The sequence below is a fragment of the Pongo abelii genome, chromosome 4, assembly GCF_028885655.2.
Source record: "Pongo abelii isolate AG06213 chromosome 4, NHGRI_mPonAbe1-v2.0_pri, whole genome shotgun sequence".
Taxonomy (NCBI): domain Eukaryota; kingdom Metazoa; phylum Chordata; class Mammalia; order Primates; family Hominidae; genus Pongo; species Pongo abelii.
The window spans coordinates 159,890,397-159,901,323 of NC_071989.2; the positions used below are offsets into that span (position 1 = coordinate 159,890,397).

Sequence of the window (10,927 nt, forward strand, 5' to 3'; positions counted from 1 at the left end):
TGTCGCATTTACAGGTTCTGGGTGAATGTAAATGTAGGAGGGGACATTACTGAATCCAGTAAAGGTAACAGCTTTTCTGATGTCCAGGCCATTTCCTTAAGGAAGGCACAGGGGCAGGGTCACATGGGACAGTGGAAAATGGCGAGGAAGGCCACAAAGGTCATTGTACACTCAGTGAAAAAAAAAAACTCCATTGCGGAGAGAGGAGGAAATCTGGAAGTAGGTCAGACTGCATATCACTTGTCTTGGGGGGATGCATGGAGGTGGATGGCTGTTTTAGGTATAGTACAGTGTTTGGCCTAGATGTTCTGGAAGGTTCAGATTTGAAAATAAGGTGACACAAGATAAACTATTTTTAGGGATTAAGATTCACCTGGCAAGATAAATAGGATGGCTTGTCTTCAGGTAATGGATGGGTTTAGATCTGCTAAAGATGGGTGGATCTTCTCTTGCTCCTTTTCTCTGCCAAGGTGCGGCAGCAGGAGCTCCCTCCCCGCTGCCAGTCCTGCTGCAGTGGGGCTCCCAGTCTGGCCCTCTCCCCTGGTCACTGGGGATGGCTCACAGTGCTGAGGGCGGAGGACAGAGGACTGAGTGCCAGCAGTGCGGACAGAAGCCCAAGTACACCTTGAGGTGTCAGAGCCAGAACTAGGGTCATCTGAGAGGCTCTTCCGTTCATTGGGAGGGTACTTACACTCTTCAAGTTTATTTTTTGAATATGAACATTCATGAATTTCATACTGAGACCCCTTAGAGCTCCTTTTCCAAGCAGGTCTCAGACTCTTGTTCACTGGCTGATCTATGCACCCTGAGATGTCAGGGGGCAGCCCCTCCTACCCAGAGTTTCACTGTCTTGATTTATATAGCAGCCTGCTTCTGTGCAATTAATTTAAAATTTCATCTTTTCTGCCCCTTTTAAGACAAAAAAGAAACACAGTGCTGACATGAAACACAGGTCCCAAGCCTAACAGCCAACTGAAGCAAAAATGGGAGCCCTTAGGTGTCTGGGAACTTGTCAGGCTCTCAGAGGACCTATAATAGCCACCCATGAATTCAATAGAGGAAAAGAATTAAAAACATGTACATGTGCAGAAAATGTATCACCAAAGATTGTATCTCAAAGGCAGAGAGTATTGGGAATTATTCTAGTGTGTTTTAGGTTGCCAAACACAAAAATCTGGTATTTAATCTCACAGGTCTTCCAGAGTGCCTCGTGCATTGAAGCCTGTACTGGCTTTAGCTAGGAAGATTGGTGGGCATTAGTTTCTAGGTTGGGCAAAATCACCAGCTCGGAGGCCATGTACATGCCAACATCTCCATGATGGTTGGGGCAGGGAGCTGAGTGTTGCAGAGGCAGCTTTCCTTCAGGCTTCTCAATTGTCCCGCCCTTACCAATCAAGCTAGAAGATCAGATTTGCCCACTCCTCCTGACCAGGTGTCAAGGGCTGCTCCCATATTCCTTCTGCCTAGGATGCCCTCCTGAGTAACTCGCCTGCCCCATAAGTGCCTAACCCCTGCCCACCTTCAAAACCCAGCCAAGATGCCATCTCTCTAAGGGGCCTTCCTGGACCCCCACTAAGTCCAAAGCCACACTGGCCCCAGGTGGGAGGAAAACACAAGGAATGTTCATCAATTACCAGAGTAGGAGTGCAGACTGCAAAGAACCACGTGTCCAAACTGGTTAAATAAGCCACGGAACAGCCACAGGACATTAGGTAGCCATTAAAAAGTCCATGTTTTCATGGACTACTTAATATGGGAAAATGCCCCCGGAAGAATATTAAGTAACTGGAATATAACCATATAAAACATATTCTTAGCTTTATACAGATAGTCATACTCACATCAATGATACACATAGGAAAAAATAGTACAAAGAAGGACACTGAAATGTACACAGTGGCTATCTCTTAATTGTGAGATTAAAAGATTTTTTAATTTCTTATACTTTCCCACATTTTGAAATTTTGACTCAAAATAATAATCAGAACAATTCCATTTTTTAATGGAATCGTAAATACTTGCTAGTCGTAGGTTTGCATCCCCTCTAATATTCTTGCCAAAACGCCACCTGACCCCTGCTTGAACCCTCCAGTGACGGGAACTCACTACTCTTTGAGGCCTTTTTTTGGCCACTTATTCCTCATGAGTAGATATCTGCTCGATTTAGCCTCCCCTACTGGCCACTGTGCTGCCTTCTGGAACAACAGAGAAAAAAGCTGCTTTCCATGCCCCTTGACAAGACTTCAGAGATTTGAAGGAAGAGGCCAGACGCTAGCCTGCATCCTCCCACCCTGTCCACATCAGCCTTCAAAGGACACTAATGTCCTTGACCTCCCACGTCCCGGGGTACTTTCCTTGGGTACAATCTAGGCAGTGATGTCCTTAAAGCATAACATTAAAGTCTATGCCTCCTTATCTCTTTCAAAGGCATCCTTCTTGCTAGTCAGGGTATCAGAGACTGTCACATACAGTCTTTCATCTAATCTTTAGAACAACCCTATGGCACAGGAGCTAGTACCACGCCTATCTTACAGATGAGGAAACTGAGGCATGGAGAAGCCAAGCCACTCTTAAGGTCACTTAATGGATCTTCCATGTAGTCAGGACTGAACCAGCATCCAACCCAGAGCCCGGTGTGGTCGACCCACAAATGTTTGCCAAGTTAGCCATGCCCTTGGTGTCTACTGGTTGATTTCAGAATTACCCAAGCCTGCACCAGCCTCTTCCATATCATTCACTTCTATCACCTGGCTTGCTACATGGACGTGCTCATGAAGGGCTGCTGAATGACTGACCCACCGAGTACCTGTCACCTGAGGCCCAGCTTTGGCAGCTGTGCTGAGCCCCTTCTCAGAGGCCCTGCTTGGAACTGTGGAGCTGTAGCCACAGCCTTCGGGACTAGAGAGTTCAGACATCATTCCTGGTACTCTGCAGTGTCACACAAAGGGGGTTGGCCACGAGGTGCCTCCTGTACCACTCCCCACTCCCCCTCCGCTTCCTACCCTATTGCCCAAGGGAGGCTGGTAACCTGTTGGGGATAGAAAGGCCCCTCCTTACCACCGTGGCCGGCAAGTCCCCAGAAGGCTTGTTTCCTTGACCCCTACCCACTCTGCCTGGCCTTCTCCTGAGTCCTCCTGGGGGATGTGACCACATTAGCCATGGTCTTTGCCAAGAAGAAGGGTTTAGGCAGGACCACATGATCCAGATGTTTCCTCAGCACCCACCCCCAGCCTGCCAGGAACCCCATTCATTCATTCCCAGCATTTCAACTTGTCCCAATAAGGCAGTGACCTAGTCCCAGGCCAGGCCTCTCGGGGTGGTCTAGAACATCTAGTTGGCCAAGCCCAACAGGCACCATAGACCACAGAACTCAGCAGACCCCCAGATCCTTGAACCTGGAGGGACATGAGAAGGCCTCATGGTCAAGCTCCTGTCCCTAGCCAGGATAATCCTTGCTAAAAGTGCCTGCCTCATTCCTTGCGGCCTGCCACCTCCATTCTCCACAAAGAACCCCCTCACGCTGTGCTTTCAGTGCCTCAGCCTTTGCTTAGGCCTTGGCCGTAAGTGGGTAACTCCCGCCATACCTTCCAAACCACCCTCCCTCAAAAAACCTTCCTGCATGTCTCCAGGCTAGATGTGATGCTCCTGCTGCTCCCTGGACCAACCCCTAGCATGGCTCTTATTTGTCCCTCATTCACTCAAATATCTACTTAAGCACCTGCTCCGTGATCTGCATAAGGCAATGAGCACCAGATGGGGAGTGCAGAAAGCCAGGCTCAACTGCACAGCTTTGCCACCAACTGGCTGTGTGACTTTGGACCGATCATTCCTCACTGAGCCTCAGTTTCCTCGGTAAAGTGGGAAAGATTCTGCAGCTCAGCCTAGCTTCCAGGGCTTCTGTGAGACTGGGCAGGATGTGAAAGCATTCTGCAAACACGCAGGGTGACTCATGATTATCAGAACCTAACCCCTCTGTAGCCTGACCTCATTTTTGTCCATCCCATCCCTGGTGTCCCCCTCTCTCCCAGGGGGCTGGTAGCCTGTTGGGGATGAACTTGGGAGCTCATGCCTTCCAAGGGGTTGGCACCTGGGTGAGAAATTGGGCAGGAGCACAGCCTACAGGGATGAGAACTTTAAACAAAAACAGCCCATAAATCTTGCCATATAGGGGCAGGGGCCTGGCATGGCTGGGGCCAAGAAGGCATGCCAGGCTGTTCTCTGGGGCAACAAGAGTAAAAGATTTTATGCTTAAAGTCATCAAGAAGCCACTGGAAGCACAGTGGGAAGAGGTGGAGACAAAGAACACGGGGCTAGGGGACTAGATACCTGGGTTCTGCTCTGCGTTGCTCTGTGACCTCGGTCATGCTCCTTCCCTTTTCTAGGCCTTAACCTCCTATCTGTATAGTGGGTGTGTCAGCCCAGGTAGTACCCAAAGGCCCTTTCCAACTCAGACAGGCTGTGCCAGCTTTACTTGCCCTTCAGAGCTTTGGCTGTGCCAGGGACAGGCAGGAACAGCTGGTAAGTCTCTCGGAAGGAGCAGGAGCCAAAGAAGCTGTGCTTACTGTGACCTCCTCTTCCAGCTTGTGGAAGGGTCAGGCTCTTCCCCATTTCCTCCACCTCTAGGTAGATGGAATTCACCCTTGGTCCACTTTGCAAGCTACAAGGTTGACACAGGTGCAGAGAACACAGACTCTCAGATGCTTAGGGATCATCCTGCTCATCACTCCCCAAACAGGGAGAAACTGAGACCCAGGGAGCCACAAGGGCTTGCTTGGGGTCACCCAGTATGTTTGTGGCACCACCAGGACTTACACCCAGGGCTAATGTCTGCCTACCGTTTGCTCAGTTACAAGCCTCAGCCAAGGCTCAGGTCTCTCCACCTTGTCATCCCTGTCAGCCAGCTGCTTCCTTCTACTGATAGAGCCAAGCCTCAATTTCCCTGTTGGAGTGAGTAAAGACGTGAGGGTTTCTAGGTCAGGAGTTGGTGAGAGTTTCGATCTGGTAATAAAGGGAGAGCAAGGAAAGCCAGGAGGTATCAGAGAAGGGAGTAGAATCCTCCAGGCTAGGACAGTACTGTTGGGCAGAAATACCTGTACTCAGGGCACAAGCAAAGCAGGAGCAGAGAGAGGACTAAAGTTCATTCCAAAACTATTAAACACTGTCACAGTTTGCAGCCTCTCAGGGTCTCAAGGGGGAATGATGATAAAGTTTATGGGATCATCTAGTCCCACCTGGCTAGGGGGCAGGCAGTGGTAAGAAAAAGGGCCAGAATTTGAGGGTCCTTCTTCCCCTCTGCCTCACAGTGTCCCCTGAGGAGGCGATCTTTCTAGCTCCAGGCTCTGACCTTCTGGGCTCATCAGACCCCAAGGGGCAGCTGGTCTCACTGCAAGAAACCTGAGAATTGTCCCCTGGGCCCTAACCCAGCTCCAAGGCCCCTTGGGGGAAGAACAGGAAGGGAGGAGAGGGCCCAGAACGCAGTAGATCTCCTCCCTCTTTGGCCCCTCCCTGCTACCCCAAGGGCAGCCCACACTCACCAGCTCTGGGGCCTGCAAGAGCCCTAAGACCAGAGCCTCAAACTTTAAAGCGTCATCACCTGGGCATACTGTTAAAACGCAGCTTCTGTCTTGTCAAGACGGGGCCTGAGCCTGAGATTCTGCATTTCTAACAGGTCCCCAGTGATGCTGATACTGCGAGTCTGTGGAACACTCTTCGAGCAGCCCTCAGATATCAGCCTCTAACCCAGGGGGGGAGGAAGCCGAAGGCCCAGAGAGGTCAAGTCACTTGTCCATGGCCACACAGCGAACAGCCCCAGACCGAAAGCAGAGGGCACCTGCCACAGACACACGACATCTCCCCACCCGAGGCAGCGGGAATCAGCTGCCGTTCTCTGGCCCGGGTGCCGTGTTTGTAAACTCGGCTGCTTGGTGCGGCTCGGGCCGGGGTAAAGGGCGCCTCCCAGCAGAGCCTCCCTCGACTCTAAGCCGGCCTTTCCAGGTTCTCCGTCCGGTATCCCGGGCCGACCAGAGAGAGCCCGGGGCGCCGAGTCCGCTGCGGCGGAGCGATTCCGCACTCCCGTCTCCTCTGAAAGCAAACTTCTCCGCCGGCGCCCTTTACCTTTTTCGGGGGTTTGCAGCTGCTCAGCCTGCTGTGTCTGCAGCCCATCCTCCTCCGGGGGCTCCCGGACGCCGCTTCCCAACTCCGGGGCCCCCAGAGGAGCCTGCGGTCCGGGCCCCGCTGCCCGCTCCGCGCCCGCCGGCTGCGGCTGCCGGCGAGACCCTGAAACTGAACCTGGAAGCGCTGTCTTGAGCCTGAGCTCGGGCGGCCGCCCGCCGTAAATACCCGAAGAGCGGGGCCTCAGTGTAGCCCGCAGGGCCAGCGGCGCCGCCACCAGAGGCAGGTGACCAGAATCCTTCTAAATAATAGGAAGCTCTGGTCAGGGCAGAAAAAAAAAAAAAACCTTAAGGAGCAACAGATGCTTTTCCGAACCCTCAGCTAAGAAAGGGCCAGGGGAAAAAATAATTAAAACAATTATTTGATAAACTAACAGCTATCATTCATTGAGGGCTGTTTTTGTCCCAGTTGTTTTATACATTTTATTTCTATTTCTTGCCATATCAGTGCAACAAAGGTATTACTTCCTCCATTTTACAGGTGAGGAAAATGGTGTTCAGAGATGCAACATGATTTGCCTAAGGTCACATGGCTAGTAAGTTACCACAGCCCAGATAGAATCCAGTTCCTTTTTTTTTTTTTTTTTTTTGCCGCTATCATAGTTCACTGCAGCCTCAAACTCCTGGGCTCTAGCGAGCCTCCCAGCTCAGCCTCCTGAGTAGCTGGGACCATAGAGGCTCACCACCATACCCAACTAATTTCTTTTCTTTTTTCCAGTCTGATTTTGAACGACCGCCCTCAAGCGATCCTCCCACCCTGGCCTCCCAAAGCGTTGGGATTACAGGCATGAGCCACTGCACAGAATACAGTTCTAACTCCAGAACCTAAACTTTGACTCAATGGCCTACAAATAAATACTAATACTAAGTTTATTTTATTTATTTATTTTTGAGACAGAGTCTTGCTGTATTGCCCAGGCTAGAGTGCAGTGGCACCATCTTGGCTCACTGCAACCTCTGCCTCCCAGGTTCAAGTGATTCTCCTGCCTCAGCCTCCCAAGTAGCTGGGATTACAGGCATGCACCACAACATCCAACTAATTTTTGTGTTTTTAGTAGAGACAGAGTTTCACCATTTTGACCAGGCTGATCTCAAACTCCCGACCTCAGGTAATCCGCCCGCTTCGGCCTCCCAAAGTCCTGGGATCCCACACCTGGCCGATAATACTAAGTTTAATTTTAATGCCTCCTCACTTCTGGGCTGATAGTTTTTTCCACCTCACAAGCATCTGTAATATTTGACTCTATCCATCTTGGATAGATGTTATTCATCACAACAACCTCTTGAGGCAGGCCAGGTATGGTGACTATGGGACATAAAATGTCAGTGTCTAGGAAAAGGAGCTTTTGTTTATATTCACTTTGTTATTAGCTGAGGTTTCTGAAATGGCAATGCAGGAAAAAGATAACCAATTTTGAAAATCAGTGTGTATGCCTATTTGCGTGTATATTGGAATATTAAAGTCAGGCCCAAAACTCTTGGAAAGGTGTGCTGTGAAAAGGGCTTAGAGTCATGAATGGGGAAAGAATATGAGACCTCAAAAAAATTGCTCCCTCCATAGGGTACAAAACCAATTGCAAAAGTGTGTAAGAAAGGAAACTAAAGAAATGTGATATTAGGTTCTCAAAAGCAAGTATAATAGAGAATGGTGGCTCACAAAGTGTGATTCCCAAATCAGCAGTGTCAGCACTACCAGCCACCTTTGTTGGAAATGCAGATTGTCAGGCCCCACCCCTGGCCTAAACTCTAGGGATGGGGCTTAGGAATCTATAGCTTCATAAGCACTCCACTCATGTCTGGCCTGGGCTAAGGTTTGAGAACCCCTGCCATAGGACGTGCTCCACAGGTACTGAAGAAACAGGATATACTTAAATTATACTAAAATTAACAATGTTTATTGGAACAGTGCTCATGATTAAAAACAAAGAACCCAAAACAACCTAAACAGCCAAGAAAAGAAGGTTGGTTAAATACGTTATGCTATATCCATAAAAATAGAATGCCACATAACCAGCAAAAATACTGATGAAGATGAATTTTTTGTGTTACAAAACATAACAAACTCATTTTCATTAAAAAAAAATATTGAGTGACTACCACCGTATTGGTGAGATTTGGAAATTTTAAAACTGTTTTTTTGTTTTTTTTTGAGACAGGATCTTGCAATATCACCCAGGCTGGAGGGCGGTGGAGTGATCATGGCTCACTGCAGCCTTGATCTTCCAGGCTTAAGTGATCCTCCCACCTGAGCCTCCTGAGTAGCTGGGACCACAAGTGCCTGCCACCAAGCCTAGCTAATTTTTTTAAAAAAATTTTTGTAGGCCAGGCACAGTGGCTCATGCCTGTAATCCCAGCACCTTGGGAGGCTGAGGTGGATGGATCACGTGAGGTCAGGAGTTCGAGACCAGCCTGACCAATATGGTGAAACCCTGTCTTTACTAAAAATACAAAAATTAGCCGATGTGGTGGTGTGCACCTGTATTTTCAGCTACTCGGGAGGCTGAGACAGGAGAATTGCTTGAACCCGGGAGGCGGAGGTTGCAATGAGCCTAGATTGTGCCATTGAACTCCAGCCTGGGCAACAGAGCGAGACTCCCTCTCAAAGAAAAAAAAAATTTTGTAGGCCAGACACAGTGGCTTATGCCTGTAATCCCAGCACCTTGGGAGGCCGAGGCGGGTGGATCACCTGAGGTCAGGAGTTCAAGACCATCCTGGCCAACTTGGTGAAATGCCGTCTCTACTAAAAATACAAAAGTTAGCCGAGCATGGTGGTGTATGCCTGTGATCCCAGCTACTAGGGAGGCTGAGGCAGGAGAATCACTTGAACCTGGGAGGCAGAGGTTGCAGTAAGCCGAGATCGTACCACTGCACTCCAGCCTGGGCAACAGAGTGAGATTCCATCTCAAACAAACAAACAAAATTTATAGAGGGTCTCACTATATTGCCCAGGCTGGTCTCGAACTCCTAGCCTCAAGCAATTCTCCCACCTCAGCTTCCCAAAGTGCTGGGATTACAGGCATGAGCCATTGAGCCTGGCTTCATTTGCTTGTATTAAAAAATGAGGGCCGGGCACACTGGCTCACGCCTGTAATCCCAGCACTTCGGGAGGCTGAGCTGGGAGAATTGTTTGAGGCTAGGAGTTCAAGACCAGCCTGGCTAACACGGTGAAACCCCTTCTCTACTAAAAATACAGAAAATTTGCCTGGGCGTGGTGTCGGGTGCCTGTAGTCCCAGCTACTTGGGACGCTGAGGCAGGAAAATGGCGTGAACCTGGGAGACAGAGCTTGCAGTGAGCCAAGATCACGCCACTGCACTCCAGCCTGGGCGACAGAGCGTCTCAAAAAAAAAAAAAAAAAAAGAGCATGCACTTATTACTATTATGATAAACAATATTATTTTAATATGAAAAAGTTTTCTTTTAATATGTTTTTAAACCCATACATGAAACTATCATTAGTTTTTCATCATCAAGCCATGGGCAGTTCTGTGAAATCCTAAAGAAATGGACAATGACTGTGATTAATTAGGTAGAAAAACAACATAAAGGGCAAAGGTGGCTAAACTTTGAGCATGAGATCCAAACCCGTAAAGTGATCCTGAACCAGTCATTTCTCCTTTCTGAGAGTTTCTCTTCTATATGTTGAAGAGTCAAACTCTCCAAAATTGACCCCAAATTTTAATGTCAACAATTGAAATTAATAACTTGGGGCCAGGCATGGTGGCTCACACTTGTAATCCCAGCATTTTGAGGCAGGGGGAACACTTGAGGCAAGGAGTTTGAGACCAGCCTGGACAACATAATGAGACCTTGTAAAAAAGAACATTGTTTTTTTTAATTAGCTGGGCGTGGTAGCGTGAGCCTGTTGTCCCAGCTACTCAGGAGGCAGAGGCAGAAGGACTGTTTGAGCCCAGGAGTTTGTCATTACAGTGAGCTACGATCATGCCACTGCACTCCAGCCTGGGTGACAGAGGAAGGCACTGTCTCTAAAAATAAATAAAGCAGAAGAAAATCGAAAGAATAGCTTGGAGTGGTGGGTGGGAACTAGGAGGCAAGTTCTTTCCCTGGAGCCTCAGCTCTCAAGACGTCTTGCCTCTAGCCTCTTTGAGCCTCCTGGGAGAGCAGGTTCGGATTTCACAATTTCCCACTGCTGGATTTTTGGTCATGTGTTTTAAAGTTCATGCCTGAGAAACTTGAGCAGCATGAGTTCAACAAATTTGCCAATGAGATTTTTGATGGTTGGTGTACCAGTCAGGTTAGGTTAGGTTTTGCTGAGATAATAAAAAGTGTAACACAAGACTTTGTGACTTAACACAAGAGAAGCTAAGTTTTTGCTCACACTACATGTCCAGAACGGGCAGGCAGAGGGCTCTGCTTCACAGAGAAGTTCCACATCAGCGTATAACACAGCCTTCTCAACATGACGGCTTTAGGATTTGCTGCGCAAAGACAAGGGAGCGTACCGAGAATAGTGCATAGGGCCTTAACTGCTTCCACTTGGAGGAGACGCACATTAGGTCCACTCACATTTCATAGGCCAAAGCAAGTCAAACAATCATGCCCAACTGTAAGAGGATGGGAAAGTGCAATGTGTGCACAGAAGGAGAGGAGAATCAGAAATATTGGCAAATAGCATAATGTCGACTATAGTTAGCAATCAATAAGTAGCTACTACTTCTTGGGCAAGTAGGGTGACTCATCCTGATTTACCTAGGATTTTCCCACTCTTAGCCCTGGAAGTCCCATGTCTCCAGAGACT

The 10,927-nt window shown here is 48.7% G+C and overlaps 1 protein-coding gene across 1 annotated transcript in view; it reads right to left on the reverse strand.

Moving 5' to 3' along the window:
* Nucleotides 1-6,331, reverse strand: part of CCDC69 (coiled-coil domain containing 69) — a 43,541-nt gene extending 37,210 nt beyond the window's left edge. The window contains exon 1 of the mRNA XM_002816096.4: nt 6,115-6,331. Coding sequence (XP_002816142.3) covers nt 6,115-6,162 — 48 coding nt within the window. The 5' untranslated portion in view covers nt 6,163-6,331. The remainder of the gene's footprint in view (nt 1-6,114) is intronic.
* Nucleotides 6,332-10,927: the final 4,596 nt, after the last annotated feature.